The sequence below is a fragment of the Dysidea avara genome, chromosome 2 (genome assembly GCF_963678975.1).
Source record: "Dysidea avara chromosome 2, odDysAvar1.4, whole genome shotgun sequence".
Taxonomy (NCBI): domain Eukaryota; kingdom Metazoa; phylum Porifera; class Demospongiae; order Dictyoceratida; family Dysideidae; genus Dysidea; species Dysidea avara.
In genome coordinates, this window is record NC_089273.1 from 28659900 (window position 1) to 28684633 (window position 24734).

Genomic DNA, 24734 nt, shown 5'->3' on the forward strand with positions numbered 1-24734 from the left:
TGAGACAAGGTTATTGGCTTGGAGTACAAAGTTATGATAATGCATACTGTATGTGAAGTGTGTGTGCGTGTTTGGTGCCATTGTAGTCCATAGAGCATGTGGTTTAGTTTTGAGATCGCCAATACAATACTAGTCCATTTTGTACTCAGGTATTTCCCACCCTACCACCCTCCATCCATTTGAGTGGACTTATGATACAGCAAAATTGTGAAAAACCCTATCTAAATTGTTGAGGCTGCTTCGTGTACTCTAGATCTATCCATGTCTGGGAAATTTCACTTGCGTATGAGTCACCCATGTAGCTGTCAAGGTAAGTAACCACAGTATTACCAATTAAATATAAAATCATTTATCTAGGAATATACAATATGCCTGGTACTGTAGATTTTCAAATCAAGTCAAAAATTATATTTATCAATGTGCACTTTAAATATTTAGATACTGTATGTACAAATTATGCATGTATGTAGTCCAGTAACAAGTGTTAGGTGGTTTTGATGAACTTCTCAAGTTTGACAGGAACATCCAGGATAGTAGGTACTACATAGTCTAGTATGTCACCCTCAATAAGACCCTCTCCTTGGTCACCATAATTTTTCACTTTCCAACACCATTTGTCAGTCTTAGTAGAGTACCTAGTAACCGGTACTGGGTCACGATCATCTGAATAATGCAGCATTTCCTTCTGACCATCAATGTGGATGCCTTTCTTCATAAATTGACCTACAGCAGTATTATTAGCCATAAGAATTGTGAACAATAAAGTAGATTTGAATAAGCATTAGCATGCAAATCCTACAATATAATTATTTATGACAAAATTAATGAGGACATGTGCAAAATTTACACCTATATACTTTTGTTTCTAGCAAATTTGTTTCTGACCTACTGAATTTCACTCAAAAGTTCGCTCAAAATTTATTTATATTCTGAGTTCAGCTAGACTATTTAGAATTTACTGACCCTGTAGAGAGATCAACTACAATCAAGTCACCATAAAGAGAGTTCAACTACAAACAAATTAGCATGTAGTAGTGAACAAGTCACTTTCTACAGAAACAAGCCACTTTGAAGTGAGTTCGGATACATAACAAGTCACTTTGCAGAGAGTTCAGTTACTGTAAAGAGGTATATATTATAGCATATACATTCAACTAACAAGTCGTGTTCTGCAACAAGAAATTTCAGTAATAAACAAGTCAACCTGTAGGGAAATCAGCTACAAACAAGTAACCCAGTAGAGGGTTCAGCTACAAACAAGTCACATGTGAAAAGTTCAGTTAAATAAGAAGTCATCGCACAGAGTTAAACTGTAAGCTAGTCACCCTGTAGAGAGTTCAGAAATGCTCCAAGTCAGCTGCAAAAAGTCTTAGAATTTGGCTATGTTACAAATCACACAGAGACAAGCTATATATGTACAATCAGGTCACCCTGCAGAAATTTCAGTTGTGAATAAATCACCCTATAGAGATAATCAAGTCACCTTATATACACTGTTAAAATATGGGTGTTGTACTAGCACCTTATAAGGGTGCTCAGTTGCATGTTTAAATATAGCACCCTGATGTGCTACGTAAAGGTGTTATGAGTACACCTCTAGAGTGTTAGGCAGCACTGCTAAGGAGCTATGGGAGTGTCAGGCAGCACTCCAAAAGTGCTATGGATACAACCCTAGAGTGTTAGATGTACAGTTATGGGGTGTTACAATAACACTAGGCACTTGTCTATTAATTTCTGAAGCCTTGTGTGGGTGGAGCTCATTTCATCTTGGCCTGCATGTTATGCATGGTTAATTGGGAAATACATATAACCTGTGAAATACAGTAATCATACAAGAATACAGATAGGCTTACTTGCTTCTCTCTATACACTTTATGTAAGTAGCAATTTGTACTTATAACGTAACCACCAAAAAATGTTTAATTGTGGGATTTTATTCACAGAATCACCTATTGACACCCTGGATGTTCTCACCACACCCCCATCAGAGTTAAAGTGCATCACTTAATATGCTATCCCAAACAAGCTAGTTTTAACCAATCAAGAGTACACAATGCCAAGTTTACTCAACATTAAATATATAATCACCCATGCAAGTGTTTATCTTGCATAATAGTGACTAATACATTTTAGCATATATTTTAGCTACAAATCAGCATAATGGATGTTTTTATGATTGCTGTTGAATTTTAGAATTAGGAGAGTTTAGAACTACAAAGAAAGCGCTTGAACATATCATTACAAGGCTTGTGGATTAGGCAACACCAGATATAACAGATTACCATGAGTGGTGTCTTCATTACACCCTGACACAGAGGTGTTGAGAAGCACAAAGGGTGTTCACACACATTCTTTTGGGGTGTTGTACATTAGAGAACACCCAACAGGTGTAGTTGTAGCACCTTTACACTATTTGTGAGTGCTATCACAACACCCCTATACAATCGTAGTAAATTAGGGGTGTCACACCAACACCTGAATTTTAACAGTGTAGCCATGTAAAGAGTTTAGTCACAAACAAGTCACCCTGTAAAGAGTTCAGCTTCAATAACAGATCACTCTACAGAATTTAACTAAAAGTTAACCACCCTGTAGAGAGATTAGCAATGCTCTAAGTCAGCTGTAAAGAGTCTTATAGTTTGGCTATGTTACAAATCACACAGAGGCCAGTTATAATCAAGTCACCCTGCAGAAATTTCAGCTGTGAACAAATCACCCTATAGGGATAATCAAGTCACCATATAGAGAGTTTAGTCACAAACAAATCACCCTGTAAAGAGCTCAGCTGATCACACAACAGGTCACTCTACAGATCTAGAGTTCAATTAAAAGCATGTCACCCTGTAGAGAGTTCAGTAATATTACAAGACATGATCACCCTGTGGAGATATATCTGCTACAAAGCCTACAATTGATTCACCATGCAGAGAGTACAGCTACAAGCTGTTCTATAGTAAAATTTCAGCTGCTAACAAATTCAGCTAGAATCAAGTCACCATGTAGAGACAACAAGTCACCCCATAGATATTTTGGCTATACAAACAAGTTACCCTGTAGTGAGATCAGTTGTAAAGCATTTGGCCATGTAAAAAAGTCAGTCTGTAGATATATACGTAGTTCAGCTATACGTAATACTCTCTAAAGGATTTAGTTCTGTACATAGAGTGGTTCCCATTACTAAGCATTACAAAGGGGAGTACAAGGATCCCTTTTTCAATCAGTCCACTTACTACAATTCTAAAAGCAACTGGCAAGGCAATGGAGAAAGAAATAGGACACAAAGGAGGACAAAGGTAAGTCATGATGTATGCACTGGAGCCGCTGCAATTGGCAAAAAGGAATGCCTTGAATCCATTGCAAGCAACATCGAACAGTGAATAAATCAAGCCAGTGGGGCATAAACCACAGTTAAATTATGTTTGGCAGAAGATGTCTGTTTAGTCAGTTAGTAAGCAGAAAATTCTGTTAAATATGTATATTTTAAATTCCATAGAAACCTGTTGTAAGGGTTTGAGGTTGCTCTAAAACCAATTATTTTAGGCTTGATTGTTTTTGTTTTACTTTGTGACAGGAATTGTCAAAACAAGAGACGAAGGCTTCTATTGTGTGCAACTGTGTGTCTATTTGAGGTAACATAGGTAATCGAAACTGAATAAAATGATCATTACATAGTTCATATAGGGTAACTTGTGGATTGAGTTTTAAATTAAACAACCCTACTTGGAAAGCATGAATGATCATGTGCGTGACATTGAAAGTCACCCAAACTAATCCTACCAGTTTGTTGAAATGGAATGTATGAATACATACTGATAATCTGAACAGCAAAAATCAAAGCAGTTTAGGTACTCGAGATGACCACTCTGAGTAAGACCACCAGGAAAACAATATATTAGATTGGCCTGCTCATGTTGTATTAGCCTCTTGACATATAGTACCTCCTCATGTATTTTCTGCATACACACACAGTGATGATAATATTGATAACATACCAATTAATCCGTGTGAGTCAAAGAGTTTATCATAATTCATACTCCAGTCCACGTCAAGAAGATTATGATAGAAGGTGACATCAAATTCAGCTTGTAGCTTCCTGTATATCACATGTATGACAGGATTACCAGTCTGCTTCTGAAATTTTTGGGTAAACTCTACGGTATCATTTTCAGAGAAAATTATTTGTTTAATCATTGCAGCACTAAGGACTCCTTCACCAACCACTACTACCTCCTGACTGACAGAGTCAAAGACTACAGCATTAGATTTATTGTTGTTGTGTGGTATTACAGCAAATTTGCCAACTGAAGTAACATCCCTTTCAGTTTCCACAAAATAGGCATTGATAACAAAGTCTTTATTGTAGATCAAGTTGTATGCCAATCCTGAGCTTCCTCTAACTGAGTAACAAAGTATATCCTTAGATAATAGTGGCACTGTGAAGTGTGGGTCACCCTCTGTTGAGAAAAATATTGTTGGAAACTATACAGGTATGTATGAATGGGTCTATAAGTAGGCTCCAGTATCTGAGATGTTTTAATTAAATAATTTCTGTATATTCCCCAATAGAACTCTGGCACAAAATAACAATGCACGTTTAATCTGCCATCAAAGCTCCTATTACATCTAAGTAAGTTTTGTGTCAAATTGTAACATGTTAAGCCTTGTAATGTATGCAGAATACTTTGAAACTTTTACTGTCACATGGAAGATATTCATATGGTGCTTACTTTAAAGTTATTTAGCAATTTTCAGCTATAGCAAACTCAAAGAATAGAAACCTCTTCAAATTCTGCACAACAATAAAACCATATTTCTACCTTAGGTATTGTTGCATCGTTATGACACCTTGCTTAATTTTATTATGTAAGTTTTTTACCTACTTGAGATAGGCACTTGCCTATGGGTACATTGTATTGACAGGTGTGCAGTAGGTGAAACATAGTTCGCTTACCTCTAACCATGCAATAATATCTGAGATACAATAAACCCTGAAGTTACTATGTATCATTATTTGTACAAATGTGCAGCTAACTGCAACTGCTACTGAAGCCTTTGTAATTCAATTGCCATTTTTAGCATTACAGTGTATGGGGATCCCTTGCGAAAACTGCAACTTTTTCAGTTTTAAGTCCTGTGTATGTCAAAGTAGCCCCAGTATATATTAAATATTTTTGAGGTCAGTGGTCAATATTCTATCTAAAAAGAGCATTATAAAAGTCCACTTTTTTCATAACAGACTGGAATGCTTACTAAGCTTTATAAAATCAATACTGCATTTTTAAAGACAACTCAATAGTCAGTCTACATGCTGAAATACAACTAGTGCCATTATTGAAGGATATGTATATAATTTATATTATAAAAGGGTAGCATGCACACTGTAAGATGTAATGCTGCGATATTTTTTTACGAAACTCACTAGTCAGTCCACATGCTGTAGTACAACTAGTGCCGCTACTGAAGGATCTTCCTCCCAGTTCACAACACTCAGAAACACTACTAGTTTGAATAGTAATACTAACATCATCACAAAGTTCACTAAGATGACAACCTATTGCTGTGTGAAAGAAGATAAATTATTTACAATATATTCTTGAAGGTTATGTTATATCCACACAGTATTACATGCATATCGAAGTGTATATTTGTGAACGGAACTGTGAAAAGAGGTCTTATAGCCTTTCGAATTGCATGAACTTGACAACCAGAAGTAGGCATGTGTCAAATATGCCAGCATAATAAAAAGCATAATTCGCTGGAGTGCTAACAATTAGGTGGATATTTCAAACTATGGAGCTTAATTCAACTATAATAGACAGAGCAATCACTAGCTGCAATAGAGCACTCAAATGCAATGTACTTCGATTGATACTCTCTAATAGAACAGTCACTTTGTAGTGAAATACTTTAATAGAGCATTCACTGATTAAAATACCCCAAGGTGATTGTACGAAATGTCATTTATCTAGGAACATAATGCAAAAACATAATTGGAATACTGAAGAACATATTAATAAGTGAAAATTTAGGGAGGTTAATTTTTTAGCATATTTGACTCAGGCATACGAACTGTGAATATGGCACTAGCCTAAAATTCGGCCACACTGTACCCCTAACAACTTGGTATAAGACAATTGCTTAAACACATGTAGAGTTACAGTATGATTAATCAAACTTAGAAATTTGGAAGACCCCCATTTGCATATCCGGTCACATTTGGACTGTCAGCGCTGATTCTCTTTCTATGGTTTCAAAGTGTAGATCTTTAATGACTATGTATTCATGTTACTATATGTAATGCATGTGCAAAGAAGTACCATGATGGTTTCAGCAGGGTAAATTTTGGCAGTAGCATAGACATCTTTCCTATAGCACTCTCAAGCTTTCACTGAAAAACTTATTCATAAAGTATACAGGAGATGGACTATAGCAAAATTACACAAATGCTACCTGTTTTAAGTACTTATGTTGTATAAAGTGCTTTTTTCCTTTCTTTATTTTTGCAGTTCTATGGAATATGCACATGCTAATTTTTGTGTATCATGAAGTTAGAATGGCAACAGAGTAGAGTAACCATTTGGCAAGCTATTAGATGAGTGGTTTTGATGGAATTACTTAGCTACAGTAGTTCATAGCTGGGGATGATAGCTGTTTTTGTACACTTACAACAAGTATCTCCTGTAAATCCATTCTTGCAATCACAAGTAAATGAATTAATTCTATCTTCACAAATTCCACCATTTTGGCAAGGATTAGGATTGCAATTGTTAATGATAGTTTGACAGTTATACCCAGTGTAGCCAGGTGCACAGACACAGGTATATGAGTTCATCCCATTTTGACATGTTCCACCATTGAGACATGGACTAGAAGCACAAACATCAGTGCTTATTTCACAGTTTATCCCATTGTAACCAGGTGGACAAACACAAGTATAAGAATTAACTCTGTCAAGACAAAATCCATTTTGACAGGGATTTAGAAAACAGTCATCAATGTTTATTGAACATGTCATTCCAGTGTAGCCCGGTGTGCAAGTACAAGTATACGAATTTACTCCATCTTTGCAAATTTGTTTGTTCATACAAGGATTAGGATCACAGTCATCAATGTTGGTTTGACAGTTATCACCAGTAAAACCAGGTGGACAAACACACATTGAACAATCATCATCTGGTAATCCTCCATTTTGGCATGTTAAAGTATCTGTACAGACATCTAAAGGCAATATGATTCTATTATGATGTGTATATGTTACAAAGAAGGTATGTAATGAGTTATTCCACAATATGCACAAATATGTAGTAGTTTAAAATAAATGCTGTTTTCTAAGCTGAAGTCAACCTGCTCACCTTCCAACATTAAAGCACTAACACAATGTACTTGCACACTAGCATGGCCATGCCAATGGATTATATATAAGCACTAGGCTATTGTAAGTTCACCATTACATGGCTAACATTTTGTAGGGTTTCAAAGATTTTTTTCTAATTCCATCTGAGTGATGGAAGTAATAAAGTATTGCATAGAGACCACATATGGGGTAACACTATCTGATTGCTTTTACAATGGTACCTTCATAATAATAATTTTTTGGACTGCTTATGTATAGTCACTGAAATAAGGCATAAATCATAATTTTGTATGCTTAGCTATATATTATGTGACTGGGCCTGCAAAAATATAGGGCATGTGGGCACATGATTTTTGCATACTTTTTCAAACTCCCACCACTCATACTTTTTTGTACCATTATGCTATGGCAATGCAATTTTCCACTTCAATTGGCTTTATGATACAAGTTACAGAATACAAGTATTCTGTTCCAGTACTGAGATATGACCACTGATGTGACAAGGTGTAGTTTGTGCCCACATGCCCTGTTTTCGCAGGCCCAGTTGCATATACGAATTTTTAATAGTTGGCAGGAACTTAAAATTTGTTAGACAAAAATAATGTGAGTGAAGTATGTGATTGGAAATGTCCTGATTCTTCTATGCAGAGTTTACAGTCAGTAATGTACTTATCATTTCACCAGTATGTATTACATATGTCACAAGTATACACATTTCACAGGTATGGACAATTGGCTATGTTTGATTTACCTTGACATGTTAATTGAACACAATTATCCTGACCTAACAAAATACTATAACCATTAACAGCACAACATTCTCTCTCAGTTAGGCTGGTCTTATCAATTCTTCTAAAGCAATAGTCATCTGCATAGCAACCTGTAAGACAGTATCATAAGTACAGTTAAAATCTGAACAACTTTGTAATATGAATTAGGTACGTAAACTACATAGGAAAATTAAAAGCTCAGTACTGCTGCTCCTTGTACTGAGTAGTTATGCATGATATTGGTTGTGTATTTCAAGATGATCCTTGCTGTAGCATTTGATTTTAACCACCAATTTTATAGTGTAAGAGGGTAGCAATGTAAGTCTGAACTATTACAGTGACAAAAATATGATGTCTTCTAAAATGTTATTTTATTAAACCAAATATCTCATTTTTAGTTTAGTATGCATACTTATAATCATGTGTGTACAGGTGTAGTTCCATATTTATTTTAGAGCATCTGTAGCAGCTGTACCCAGTCCATAGAGGCAAAATGATTTTCTCTAATAGAACACACATGCATACTTCTCTCTGTCTTGTTATCTAAAGTTCATTGCAGAGTAACTAAAACATTTGTTCAGTAATCATTACCTTGGGCTGTGCTGTGTGTGTAGTAATAAAATAAGTATGTATCATTATGTGAAATAATGTTATTTGTTGAGCTTATGATTAATATTATATTAAGCACTGTATAGTTTTAGAGTGTTAGTTTTGATACCCAACACACTATTAATAATTAAAATATTTTCATGAGCTTTTACAATATTGAAAATATTATATTATATTGAGCATACAAAGTACTTAAATTAGTTGTGACTTGCATTTTGATGGAGAATCAGGTTACTATACTTGGCTTCAGCTACTTGTCCTGTTTTTAGTACCTACATACTGACTTGCTTTATCCTTCTATACAGCCTCTAGTGTGATAACACTTTTATCACCTAACTATACATGTACCACTTGTGTACTCTTGCAATTACTGTGATAATACTATAAAATCATCACAAAAATAAATGTACTGATTGATTTACCTGGACACTGTAGTCCATAACTGCAGTGAAAAGTATCATCCAATACACTTTGACCATTAAGAGCACAACATTTGGTCTCATTTGTCGTGTGATCATCAATAACATCATTACATGATGGATCTGCAAAGCAACCTGTAACAAAATGTACCATGGAGTATCAGAGGAAACATAATACATTAAATGCTTAAAACAGACAAGGTATTTCTTTGTTTTTAGCATAGCCACACAGGTGTAAAGTTGAAACCTTTTGAAAAAACTGACAAAACATTTTACAGCTGCAGGTTAGCCATAGCAGTAGAAGCTAAACATAGCTACATGTTATAATGATTAAGAATCAGTCTTACATTTCTCAACATAATGTATTCACATAATAATATAGAGAGCTGTCTTTCATTATTATTATTATTCCCCACTATCTCCAGCTATTTCTGAACTAATCAGGCAAAATATGTGCATACATTCTCTGTACAATCATGACAACTAACAGAATCTGTGAGATGGTGACTGCCTGTGTGGTAACTAGTTCTTATTGAAACCGAACCATCAATGCCTTATTATAACATAATAAAAAAAAATGACCTGGCCATAAAAGTAAACACATGAGTACAAACTACACTCTGTTAAACAACAGGTTATATCTCAGTACTGGAATGAAATATTTGCATCCTGCAACTTCTATTACAAAACCAATTATGTAATTGCTTAATATCTGCATAAGTTTTCAATGCCATAGAATGATAGCACAGAAAGTTATGGGTAGAAAGTTATGGGTGATAATATTTGAAAAAGTAGGCAAATTAATGTGTTCACATGTCCTATTATTGTAGGCTTGGTTACAAATAACAGTGGCGGATCTAGAATTTTAAGAGGGGGTTTCAGATTCCATTCAACTTCAGCCTAGTTGTAAGTCGAAGTCCAAAAAAAAAAGGTCGCAACCTACTCTTCAACGCCATAATTGTGATTTCAAAGGAAAAAGTTGAAGTTTCGCCAGTAGAAAGTTCTACTATAACACACTATGTATAACTCGTGGTGATTTTATCACCCACATGACGAGTTGTCAATAAATTTGGGGCACATGCTGTTCTCAGAGGGGTTTTCAGCTGAAACCATTGCAACCCCCCTGTATCCGCCACTGATTAAACATTTCTAGCTTGAATAAATATTCCTACAATTGGTTGTAGGATTGTGCCAAATAATCCTGCTAATTTAGACCGGATTTAGGCTGTAGTTTGGATAAATCATTGAGTATAATTCTACTAGCTAATTTTGGTGAATTGGGATTGCAAAAATGACCACTTTATAGCTACATCGTACATTTCTAAAATTGAGGTGCACTACCTCTGTTTACTACCTAATTAAATTATTATTATTGGTAATAGCAGCAGTTGTAGGAGGGTGGGGCACAGGTTGCACGTACCCCATCACGACAAAAAATCTACACGATCGAAATGCTCTAATAGCAAATGCTCTAATAGAACAGTCACTGGATACAGTTGAACCTCTGAAATCTGATACCAGAATCCTCTCTAATCTGACCAAAATGTCATTTACCAACACTTTTGTATAGAAGCAACTTTTATAGTCTGACATCTCTGTACTCCGTAATCCAACACAAAATTTGATTCCCTAGACTTGGGAATACGTTATTTTTTACCTTTGTGATCTTAAAGAGAATATTAGTAGCATTAAAAACAATCACAGAAAGTAGTTTTTTTACGTAACCAAAGCATTTAATTGGTTAACAATAACAGAAAAAAAGCTATAATACTGAAATTAATTCATGTTAAAAATATTTGAGTGATCTGTTTTACCTGTATATAAGTTACTGCATAATCTGACATTATTGTAGATGTTGTACAATGTCAGATTAAAAGGTGACTTGGAAATCCAACAACCTCCTTAATTCAGCAAAATCTATGGCTCCCATTGAGCATCGGATTAGAGATATTTGACTGTACACTGGTAAAACTTATATGTAGCACCTAAAAGTGCTATGGTAGCACCTAGAGTCAAGTGCTAAATTTTGACTGCTCCAGTCAAAAATAGAACTTCCCACGGGGCGCATTTAACATGCTAGTAAGATTTCAAAAAAAATTATGAAATACATACACAGTGTTCTTTGTATGCCATATGACAATTTAGGCTTATTTATTTATTTGTAATGTAAAGGACTCAGAGTTGAGCGTAACATACATGCATGTACAGATATATTAAGTATAGCGTTTTAAAATGATCAAAGTCTGGTGAGGTAACAATTTCTTCTGGGAGGGAGTCACAAAGTGAACTACTCATGACTGTCACTGATCCTTGATCACTGCTCAACACTAATATTATAAAGGATAATTCATTTCCAATGATATTTGTGCGTAAAAATATAAACTTGCTCTACATCAAGATTTTAGTCCTAAAACATAATACCATCATTATAGCTTTGGGGAGCTGTATGTACTTTCTGCAAACTTCCTGCCTACTACCTATTTGCCAAACCCTGGATCAACCCCCTGAGCAGTTACACAGAAGTTATCACATGGCTGTAAATTCATAAAGCACAGCATTCAAAAGTGAGATATATACATCCATTTTGGGCACAATTGACTACTGCATTTAGTCTAGATACATTTATGATTATAATCACTCACAATCACATCATACCTCCTACATAACAATCAATACAATTGCCATCAGCATCTGAATAAGAACTTCCAATTTTACAGCAATCTTCCGCATTCCATTCATTGTAAAAGAAGAACTTGTCGTCATTTTCATCACAGTTCCTTGATAAGTAATAACAAGCTACATTGATTGAAGATCACAAATAGCTAATCCCTTACAAAATATGAAGTAACATTAAATGATTGTGATGTACATAGTTACTGCCAAGTTATGATCAAGACACACAGTAGTGTGTCGTGCGGCCCAAGAAGCCGGCGCGTAACACCCGTGAGTATATTGACAGGAAGAACGAAAACGCAATTTTCGCACCTCTGTAGCTCTGTGCTGCCTAGATGAAACAAAACGATGTTTGCTGTGAACACTCCCTCCAACTTCAGCACTCCACATTCCAAATTTGAGCGAAATCGCTTCAAGCGTTCCCGAGATATGCGACTTCAAAAATTTGCTTAGTTTCTTCGTTTTTTTTCTTCTTATTTTTCTTCCTCTTTTCGCACACTTACAAAAACTGCTGTAAAACGCGAACGCCATATCCGATCGCCTTGAAAGTTGGCACAAAGAAGGGGCGTATAAAGGCGCATCTATGTACCAACTTTGGCTGGAATACGATAAACAGGCAAAGAGTTATGAGCGATTATTCACGAAAAATAACACCAATATGTTGTCACGCCTACAGGGTAAACCGCGTATGGGAAGAAGCTAAAAATCGGTGGGTGAATAGGTTAACTATTAAACCTCAAACCTTTTGTGGTTTGAAAGAAATCGAGCTAAAAACCAGGAAGATACAACGAAAAAACCAACAGTGTGTAACAATTACGCAATCGAGATTAACTAATAAAAAACGACTGCTTGCCACGCCTACCAGACAAACCGCTTGGGGTATTGCTTTGAAAATCGCTGTACAGATGGAGTTATCATCTTAGAAAGGCTCTTCAATGGTGTACAAGAATCAGACTTAAAGCCACGGAGTTATAACACGAAATCCAACTTGGTGTAGCAAGTGCGAGATCGAGATACTCTAATAGAGCAGTCATCTTAATAGAGCAGTCATCCTAATAGAGCAGTCACCCTAAAGAGAATTCAAGAGATCAGCTAGAAACAAGTAACCTGTATAGAAATCTGCTACAAACAAGTCACCCTGTAGAGAGATCAGCCACAAACAATTCACCCTGTAGAGAGATCAGCTAGAAGAAGTTACCTTGTAGGGAATTCATGCAACTATAGAGAGATAGTTCAGCTAGAAGAAGCCACCTTGTAGAGTTCAGCTACAAAGAAACCACAATATAGAGAGTTCAGCTACAAACATATCGCCCTGTAGAGAGATGAGCTAGAAGAAGTTACCTTGTAGAGAGTTCAGCTACAAAGAAACCATCATATAGAGAGTTCAGCTGCAAACAAATCACCTGTAGAGAGTTCAGCTACAAACAAATCTCCCTGTAGAGAGATCAGCTAGGAGAAGTTTCCTTGTAGAGAGTTCAGTTACAAACAAATCACCCTATAGAAAGATCAGCTAGAAGAAGTCACCTTGTAGAGAGTTCAGTTACAAAGAAACCACGATGTAGAGAGTTCAGCTACAAACTAGTGACCTTGTGGAGACATCAGCTAGAAGAAGCTACCTTGTAGAGAGTTCAGCTACAAAGAAACCATTCTGTAAAGAGCTCAGTTGCAAACAAATCACCTGTACAGAATTCCGCTACAAACAAATCACCCTGTAGAAAGATCAGCTAGAAGAAGTTACCTTGTAGAGAGTTCAGTTACAAAGAAACCACCATGTAGAGAATTCATTTACAAACTAGTGACCCTGTAGAGATATCAGCTAGAAGAAGTTACCTTATAAAGAGTTCAGCTACAAAGAAACCATTCTGTAAAGAGCTCAGCTGCAAACAAATCACCTGTACAGAATTCAGCTACAAACAAATCACCCTGTAGAAAGATCAGCTATAAGAAGTTTTCTTGTAGATAGTTCAGCTACAAATAAATCACCCTATAGAGAGATCAGCTAGAAGAAGTTACCTTGTAGAGAGTTCAGCTACAAAGAAACCATCATGTGGAGAGTTCAGCTGCAAACAAATCACCTGTAGAAAGTTCAGCTACAAACCAATCTCCCTGTAGAGAGATCAGCTAGAAGAAGTTTCCTTGTAGAGAGTTCAGCCACAAACAAATCACCCTGTAGAAAGATCAGCTATAAGAAGTTTCCTTGTAGAGAGTTCAGCTACAAACAAATCGCCCTATAGAAAGATCAGCTAGAAGAAGTCACCTTGTAGAGAGTTCAGTTACAAAGAAACCACGATGTAGAGAGTTCAGCTACAAACTAGTGACCTTGTGGAGACATCAGCTAGAAGAAGCTACCTTGTAGAGAGTTCAGCTACAAAGAAACCATTCGGTAAAGAGCTCAGTTGCAAACAAATCTCCTGTACAGAATTCCGCTACAAACAAATCACCCTGTAGAAAGATCAGCTAGAAGAAGTTACCTTGTAGAGAGTTCAGTTACAAAGAAACCACCATGTAGAGAATTCATTTACAAACTAGTGACCCTGTAGAGATATCAGCTAGAAGAAGTTACCTTATAAAGAGTTCAGCTACAAAGAAACCATTCTGTAAAGAGCTCAGCTGCAAACAAATCACCTGTAGAAAGTTCAGCTACAAACCAATCTCCCTGTAGAGAGATCAGCTAGAAGAAGTTTCCTTGTAGAGAGTTCAGCCACAAACAAATCACCCTGTAGAAAGATCAGCTATAAGAAGTTTCCTTGTAGAGAGTTCAGCTACAAACAAATCGCCCTATAGAAAGATCAGCTAGAAGAAGTCACCTTGTAGAGAGTTCAGTTACAAAGAAACCACGATGTAGAGAGTTCAGCTACAAACTAGTGACCTTGTGGAGACATCAGCTAGAAGAAGCTACCTTGTAGAGAGTTCAGCTACAAAGAAACCATTCGGTAAAGAGCTCAGTTGCAAACAAATCTCCTGTACAGAATTCCGCTACAAACAAATCACCCTGTAGAAAGATCAGCTAGAAGAAGTTACCTTGTAGAGAGTTCAGTTACAAAGAAACCACCATGTAGAGAATTCATTTACAAACTAGTGACCCTGTAGAGATATCAGCTAGAAGAAGTTACCTTATAAAGAGTTCAGCTACAAAGAAACCATTCTGTAAAGAGCTCAGCTGCAAACAAATCACCTGTACAGAATTCCGCTACAAACAAATCACCCTGTAGAGACATCAGCTAGAAGAAGCTACCTTGTAAAGAGTACAGCTGCAAAGAAACCATTCTGTAAAGAGCTCAGCTGCAAACAAATCACCTGTACAGAATTCAGCTACAAACAAATCACCCTGTAGAAAGATCAGCTATAAGAAGTTTTCTTGTAGATAGTTCAGCTACAAACAAATCACCCTGTAGAGAGATCAGCTAGAAGAAGTTACCTTGTAGAGAGTTCAGCTACAAAGAAACCATCATGTGGAGAGTTCAGCTGCAAACAAATCACCTGTAGAAAGTTCAGCTACAAACCAATCTCTCTGTAGAGAGATCAGCTAGAAGAAGTTTCCTTGTAGAGAGTTCAGCCACAAACAAATCACCCTGTAGAAAGATCAGCTAGAAGAAGTTACCTTGTAGAGAGTTCAGCTACAAACTAGTGACCTTGTAGAGACATCAGCTAGAAGAAGTTACCTTGTAGAGAGTTCAGCTACAAAGAAACCATTCTGTAAAGAGCACAGCTGCAAAAAAATCACCTGTACAGAATTCCGCTACAAACAAAACACCCTGTAGAAAGATCAGCTAGAAGAAGTTACCTTGTAGAGAGTTCAGTTACAAAGAAACCACCATGTAGAGAATTCAGCTACAAACTAGTGACCCTGTAGAGACATCAGCTAGAAGAAGTTACCTTGTAGAGAGTTCAGCTACAAAGAAACCATTCTGTAAAGAGCTCAGCTGCAAACAAATCACCTGTACAGAGTTCAGCTACGAAGAAACCACCATGTAGGGAGTTCAGCTAGAAGAAGTTACCTTGTAGAGAGTTCAGCTACAAAGAAACCATCATGAAGAGAGTTCAACTGCAAACAAATCTCCCTGTAGAGAGTTCAGTTAGAAGAAGTTACCTTGTAGAGAGTTCAGCTACAAAGAAACCATCATGAAGAGAGTTCAGCTACAAACAAATCACCCTGTAGAGATATCAGCTAGAAGAAGTCACCTTGTAGAGAGTTCAGCTACAAAGAAACCACAATATAGAGAGTTCAGCTGCAAACAAATCACCCTGTAAAAAAATCAGCTACAAACAAATCACCCTGTAGAAAGATCAGCTAGAAGAAGTCACCTTGTAGAGAGTTCAGCTACAAAGAAACCACCATGTAGGGAGTTCAGCTAGAAGAAGTTACCTTGTAGAGAGTTCAGCTACAAAGAAACCATCATGAAGAGAGTTCAGCTGCAAACAAATCTCCCTGTAGAGAGTTCAGTTAGAAGAAGTTACCTTGTAGAGAGTTCAGCTACAAAGAAACCATCATGAAGAGAGTTCAGCTACAAACAAATCACCCTGTAGAAAGATCAGCTAGAAGAAGTCACCTTGTAGAGAGTTCGGCTACAAAGAAACCACCATGTAGGGAGTTCAGCTAGAAGAAGTTACCTTATAGAGTTCAGCTACAAAGAAACCATTCTGTAGAGAGATCAGCTAGAAGAAATTACCTTGTATAGAGAGTTCAGCTACAAAGAAACCACCATGTAGAGAGTTCAGCTGCAAAGAAATCACCCTGTAGAAAATTCTGCCACAAACAAATTGCACTGTAGAAAGATCAGTTAGAAGAAGTTATCTTGTAGAGAGTTCAGCTACAAAGAAACCACCATGTAGAGAGTTCAGCTAGAAGAAATTACCTTGTAGAGAGTTCAGGTACAAAGAAAGTTGTTTGCAGCTGAACTATCTAGATGATGGTTTCTAAGAAACCATCATCTAGATAGTTCAGCTGCAAACAAATCACCTGTAGAGAGTTCAGCTACAAATAAATTGCACTGTAGAAAGATCAGTTAGAAGAAGTTATCTTGTAGAGAGTTCAGCTACAAAGAAACCACCATGTAGAGAGTTCAGGTACAAAGAAACCATCATCTAGATAGTTCAGCTGCAAACAAATCACCTGTAGAGAGTTCAGCTACAAATAAATCTCCCTGTAGAGAGATCAGTTAGAAGAAGTTACCTTGTAGAGAGTTCAGCTACAAACAAACCATTTTGTAAAGAGCGCAGCAGCAAAGAAATCATCTGTACAGAATCCAGCTACAAACAAATCACCCTGTAGAGAGAACAGCTAGAAGAAGTTACCTTGTTGATAGTTCAGCTACAAACAAATCACCCTGTAGAGAGATCAGCTAGAAGAAGTTACCTTGAAGAGTGTTCAGTTACAAAGAAACCACCATGGAAAGTTCTGTAATAAATATATGTATTATATATATTTTGTACATTTACTGATAAAATCAGAAATATTTAAGGTACATCTGCTTCATCTTTTCTTCTTCCTGTGGTAAAAAAAAGATAGATTAAAAAGTCCCAAAGCCGGCTATAGGCCGGCTTTGGAGTATACAAATACAAAAAGAAGTGAAATCTAATCCAAAACAGCCAAGCTGTAAAAAAGTGTGCAGCCCTCAAAAAGGCTATGGTGGAAAACGATGTGAAATCCAAGGTGGCGTCCAAGAAATGGCTGTGATGGTAGGTTAATGGTAAAAATTTTAATAACGACAATTCAGGTGAATTTTGTGCCGCTTGGTCTTGGCACAAAATTCACCTGAACTGTCATTATTAAAATTTTTACCATTAACCTACCATCACAGCCATTTCTTGGCCGCCACCTCGGATTTCACATCTTTTTTCACCATATCCTTTCTGAGGGCCGCACCCTTTTTTTACAGCTTGGCTGTTTTGGATTAGATATATATATATATACATCTATTTAGGGATGCGCCAATTTTGCCAGCACAATTTTTGGAATAATACAATGGTAAAAGCAGAGAGCAAAATGCTACATCTATTCTAATTTCAAAGGGGGAAAGAAATTGGCAAATCAGTGGTATAACATAATCATTTAAGATTGTGATTGTGCCACCATCTTGTTTTTTTTTCTATTAATGTCTGTCTTTTTCACAGCTTGGTTGTTTTGGTACTGTATATAGCTATTTAAACCAAAACAGCCAAGCTGTAAAAAAAGTGCGGCCCCAAAAAGGTCAAGGTGAAAAAAGATGTGAAATCCAAGGTGGCAGACAAGAAACGGCTGTGATGGTAGGTTAATGGTAAAAATTTTAATTATAACAATTCAGGTGAATTTTCATTGCCTCCTCTAAGTTTCACTAGGATTCAGCACCAAATTCACCCCGATTGTTGTAATTAAAATTTTGCCATTAACCTATTATCACAGCCATTTATTTCACATCTTTTTTCACCCTGGCCTTTTGGGGGGTCGCACTCTTTTTTTACAGTTTGGCTGTTTTGGTTTAGATATCATTTCTTTTTTTATTGCAAGCCACAAAGCCGGCCATAAATTGGCTTAGGTGCTTCCTTTTAATTTGTTTTGTTCTTTAATATAGGAATTGTGGAACTAAAGAAGCAATTGTGTGTATAGCATTTTGTTGATTAAATATTTATATATTTAACACTGAATGACTATCACATTCTGTAGGTAATAAGGTAACTTCTGCTGGTCACTATAAAGCGCTAATAATAATAATAATAATAATAATAATAGCTGAACTGTAGCTGAAACTCTCATTGAACTCTTTTCAGGGTGACTTATTTCTAGCACTGAATTCTCTGTATGGTGATTTTTTCCAGCACATATTTCTACAGGGTGATTTGTTTGTAGATTCTCTATAGGGTAACTTGTTTCTAGCTGATACATCTACAGGGTGACTTGTATCCAGCTGATCTTTCTACAGGGTGATTTGTTTGTAGCTGATCTCTCTACATGGTAACTTGTTTCTAGCTGAACTATCTACTGGGTGACTTGTTCCTAACTGATTTCTCTACATGGTGTTTGATTCTCTACATGGTGATTTGTTCCCAGCACATTTATACTGGGTGATTTGTTTGTAGCTGATCTTTATAGGGTAACTTGCATTTAGCTGATATCTCTACAGGGTGACTTGTTTCTAGCTGATCTCTGTACACGGTGATTTTTTTGTAGCTGATCTCTCTACAGGGTAACTTGTTTCTAGCTGAACTATCTGCTGGGTGACATTTTCCTAACTGATCTCTCTACGTGGTGATTTGTTTGTAGCTGATCTCTATACGGGTTACTTGATTCTAGCTGACCTCTTCAAGGTGACTGCTCTATTAGGATGACTGCTCTATTAGAGTATCTCGATCTCGCACTTGCTACACGAAGTTGGATTTCGTGTTGGCTTTAAGTTTGATTCTTCTACACCATTGATGGGCCTTTCTAAGATGATTACTCCATCTGTACAGCGATTTCAAAGCATTACTCCAAACGATTTTTCTGGTAGGCGTGGCAAGTAGTTTTATTCCGGCCCTAATGGCACTCCCATCTTCCCCGATCTCTATAGCTAGAAGTTAAACCTAATTTAATTTATAACAGACAAAAAGTAGAAAAAGCAGCTAAACTTACAGGGCCTACACAGACCTACAAAAACACCGTGTGGACCGCCAGCATACACACAGCAAAACCCCCAAACAGGGGCCTTAAAAAGAAAGCCCTGCAGACTACTGACCAAACTGCAGGGAGTGGGAGATTGAAACAGAGTTCAACTCTCACAAAGGACTGCCAGGCAACAGGATAAATAGGTGTAAAAATGTCCGGGCACTGTGGCCCCACAGACAAACAGAGAGTTGCTCTAGCAGATGGCGGTACGCTAGGCCACTCCTGCATGGTGGTTGTCCTCAAAACAATATCCTGCAAGACAGGACGACTAGCAGCAGACCACAAACCCAAGGACTCAACCACCAGGGGGGCAAAGACACCTCCAGCAACCGTGGCAAGTATAGTCGTTCTTTTATTAGCTAAATCTCGATTGCGTAATTGTTACACACTATTGGTTTTTCGTTGTATCTTAGCTCGATTTCTTTCAAACTGTAAAAGGTTTAAGGTTCAATAGTTAACCTATTCACCCACCGATTTTCAGCTTCTTTCCATAAGTGGTTTACCCTGTAGGCGTGACAACATATTGGTGTTACTTTTCGTAAATAATCGCTAATAACTCCTTGACTGTATATCGTATTCCAGCCAATGCTAGTAGCGAGATGCGCCTTTATACCCCCTTTCTGTGTGCCAAATTTCAAAGCAATCAGATATGGCAGTTTTTGTAAGTGTGCGAAAAGACGAAGAAAAGCAAAAAGCATATCTCGAGAACCATTAAAGCGATTTCGCTAAAATTTGGTATGTGGAGTACTTAAGCTGGCGGGTGTGTTCACGTTTTGTTTCGTAAAGGCAGCACAGAGCCACGCAGGTACGAAAATCGCGTTTTCTTTCTTCCTGCCAATATACTCACCATGTCGCGTGTTGGCTTGATCACTTCAAGTCTTGGTATAGCTAGCAAGCCCAAAGCTATAACTTACCTAATCTTTAATCTCTTAAATCATAAGCGAGAACCTATATCTAGCTATGGCAAGCTTTGTTTAACATGTTTATTATTTTATGAAACTAGAGCTGTTTTGAATGAAATGGCTAGGCCATCAATTTCTGCATCTCAGAGGATTTTTTTTTATTATTAAGTTTAATATGCAAAACCTCCATTAAGGAGTATGACGCATATATCTTAAAAAATTATTCAAGAGTTTCTGATCAAGTTCATCACAATACTTGCTTGAGACACTGCATCACTAAAATCTGTTCTGTAGCTATTTTGATCTTGATATTATATGGCTTGATATGATGGAGTTGGTCTAAATTAGGAAGCTTCTCTTAGAACTATTTTACCATTCTTAATCCGATACAATTTATCCTGCTTGCTGAGCTCACTTAGCCTGGCACGTAGTTGTTTTGGGAGGAACTATAAAGAATGGACTATCGACCCAGACTGATTGAACTAGATTTTGTAGTTACCTTATAGGGTTTTTTCTTATTGTATGTACGTATGCATGTAGTTACACTTTTGTCTCTTTTTTATTGTACACATTCATCATAATCATGATGGTCTTCTCTCTCAATTTGAGTGAGAAGAAATCATCAAGCTGATTATAGCTAGCTAGCTGTATAGCTACACTGTACGTAGCTATTATAAAAGTATCATCATGTTTCATGCGTGTAGCAATTAGCTAAGATATCTGGTCACACAGCTGAATCCTAGTTGTTCAGGGTGTTATATAATGAAGACACACGATAATTTTTTCACCAACAGAGTAGTTAATTTGTGGAATTCTCTTCAAGCAGATGTTATTTCTGCACCAACCGTGGCACTATTTAAGAAGAATCTCGATGATTTATGGAGAACAACAAGATATGGGCACTCTCAAAGGCCTGCGGCCTAGCTTGACAATCTTGTACTGCCAAGCAATTTTTGTCCATTAAAAAATAATAATAATGATGTGTCGTGCCATAGTGCGGCCCACGACTGAAGCCGTTGTCACAGCGACGAATGTATTTTCTTCGAGGGATTATTACCCTGCACACAGTATCACTATAGGGATGCGTATTTCCCCTGCATAACTACATAATTATACCATCACTAGGAATGCGTGCCTCCCAGCATATAGCTATAATACACGTACTAGAGTTATCACTAGCTACCCTGAGGCATGCGTTTTTCCCCGACAAAGGCCATAGCTATGCTCCCCTACCGTGATTTTTCACTTTTAGCTATTATGCATAACTGGCAACAGTTCATCCTCTTCTGCTAGCTACTGCTATACTGCTCGCTGCTACTGCTCGCTGCTACTGATAATTACTGCTGCTACCGCTATTATTACTGTACTAAATATTAACTTTATTAAACTAAAATTAGCCGCTACTAGCTACTCGCTACTGCTCGTGTAGTCTACTACTGCACTACTATTAGTACTGCTGCAGCTACGTATCTATACTATTGCAGTTACTGCTTGCTGTCTCTGCTGCTACTACTAGCTACTGCTTGCTATTACCAGCTATATTGCTTGCTGCTACTGCTAGCTATATGTAAATGACGCAGCTAGCAGTAGCAGCAAGCAGCGGTAGCATGCAAGCATTTTAAAATTAATGCTTGCTGCCGCTGCTATGACTATATAGCTACTGCTCGCTGCTACTGAAGTAAGGTATTTTCTCAGCGACAGTCACATATGTTTGGTTATTTAAAAATTATATCTATACTAGCTGCACATCATGAATAGAAAAGTTGAATAACTATAGTTATGCGGTGGCATGTGGGTGGTGACAATAAACTGCGACAAATTATAATATATATATAGCACACTGAAATGTTCAACAATAAAGTTGTAGCTAGCTACACGTATACTGAAATAGATAAAAGTTACTCACTTTGTGCAACAACACCAGCATGTAAACAATTGACGAAAACACAACACAAAACAATAGCTGAAATAGTACTGCTTTCCATCCTTAGTTGAAATGCACTATATTACAACAATTCATAGTTCAGTCAATGCTTCTTTAGTAGGCACTCCAGTATCCGAGATTTTTAAATAAAAAAATTCTCCGTATATTCCCCAATAGAACCCTGGCACAAAATGACAACTCGTGTTTAACTTGGGATTGCTCCGTCGTCTGAGCTCCAATGAGGATGAAAATCGCTGTGGGGTTTGTCCACATGCTGATCATCATGAAAATATTAGTTTTATCGTGCGCGTTACATATAAGTACGTTTTGTGTTGTTTTGTAACTAATCACACATTCACAATAATATATCACATGGTTGCTTGCAGGCCTTCAGTGTAATATAAGTAATGTAGGTACCTACACTAATTCATCTAGTTTGTAACTGTATCCTACTCATATTGCACTGTTGAAGTTCTATTACTGCCATCACTGACTGCTATTACATTATAATGCATAACCTCATTCAGTTTGTTCAGGCTTCACTGACACAATTCATCAACTAGAGCATGATGACTGACGTTTATAGCATAATAACACATTTCTCAACATGTCACTAATATACTGTAAGTGACATTGTACCCATTGTCACCAGCAGCCTTATTAAATATTAAGTGGTTGCACATTTAAATAAATATATAATGTATATTTCAAGTCATTTTCTTTTACTATTGAGAGTTCACCGCAAAAGATGGCCAAGCAAGTCATATGGAGTCTTCAGCCTAATATAGGAGTCTTAAGACCACCTGTGTCACTCAAAGTGAAAGAGAAAAAAAACATCAGGGTGGCTGTCCAAGGGTGTCCATGTCTCCACTCCAACCTTGTGTTACAGCTGGCAAGTTGAATTTCAATGTATCAGAACATTCCAAGTTACTAGCACATATCCCTTAAAATCCATTAATCCACTTGTAAAAAGTATGACTGTTGTTTAAATGTTTATTGTATTGTTGTGGCTATCAATTCATGGTAAAAAGAATAGTGTGCAATGAAATTGATGATTTTCAAAAGTTCGGATTGCACAATTTAAAAAAGCAAAAGGGAAATGGTAAGCATGCAGAATTTAGTTTTCAGGAATCAGTGTTGGAGTCGGAATTTGTAAAGGGGTTTAAGTGTAGTCATAAACTTGACATGTATGTGAGTGTGACTACACAGTCACCATGACATGTATGTGAGTGTGACTACACACTCACCATGACATGTATGTGAGTGTGACTACACACTCACCATGACATGTATGTGAGTGTGACTACACACTCACCATGACATGTATGTGAGTGTGACTACACACTCACCATGACATGTATGTGAGTGTGGCTACACAGTCACCATGACATGTATGTGAGTGTGACTACACACTCACCATGACATGTATGTCAGTGTGACTACACACTCACCATGACATGTATGTGAGTGTGACTACACACTCACCATGACATGTATGTGAGTGTGACTACACACTCACCATGACATGTATGTGAGTGTGACTACACACTCACCATGACATGTATGTGAGTGTGACTACACACTCACCATGACATGTATGTGAGTGTGACTACACACTCACCATGACATGTATGTGAGTGTGACTACACACTCACCATGGCATGTATGTGAGTGTGACTACACACTCACCATGACATGTATGTCAGTGTGACTACACACTCACCATGACATGTATGTGAGTGTGACTACACACTCACCATGACATGTATGTGAGTGTGACTACACACTCACCATGACATGTATGTGAGTGTGACTACACACTCACCATGACATGTATGTGAGTGTGACTACACACTCATCATGACATGTATTTGAGTGTGACTACACACTCACCATGACATGTATGTCAGTGTGACTACACACTCATCATGACATGTATGTCAGTGTGACTACACACTCACCATGACATGTATGTCAGTGTGACTACACACTCACCATGACATGTATGTGAGTGTGACTACACACTCACCATGGCATGTATGTGAGTGTGACTACACACTCACCATGACATGTATGTGAGTGTGACTACACACTCACCATGGCATGTATGTGAGTGTGACTACACACTCACCATGACATGTATGTGAGTGTGACTACACACTCACCATGACATGTATGTGAGTGTGACTACACACTCACCATGACATGTATGTGAGTGTGACTACACACTCACCATGACATGTATGTGAGTGTGACTACACACTCACCATGGCATGTATGTGAGTGTGACTACACACTCACCATGACATGTATGTGAGTGTGACTACACACTCACCATGACATGTATGTGAGTGTGACTACACACTCACCATGGCATGTATGTGAGTGTGACTACACACTCACCATGGCATGTATGTGAGTGTGACTACACACTCACCATGGCATGCTTCTCATGCATGTTC

General features: G+C 37.3%; 1 protein-coding gene across 1 annotated transcript; it reads right to left on the reverse strand.

Moving 5' to 3' along the window:
- Window positions 1-405: 405 nt before the first annotated feature.
- LOC136244213 (delta-like protein C) lies at window positions 406-22550 on the reverse strand. The gene is made up of 8 exons (XM_066035767.1): window positions 22255-22550; window positions 11808-11948; window positions 9156-9287; window positions 8106-8234; window positions 6667-7218; window positions 5420-5557; window positions 3993-4454; window positions 406-723 (listed from the first exon to the last, which is right to left on the reverse strand). Exons 1-8 carry the CDS (start codon window positions 22331-22333, stop codon window positions 485-487), a joined length of 1872 nt encoding a protein of 623 aa, XP_065891839.1. The 5' UTR covers window positions 22334-22550; the 3' UTR covers window positions 406-484.
- Window positions 22551-24734: the final 2184 nt, after the last annotated feature.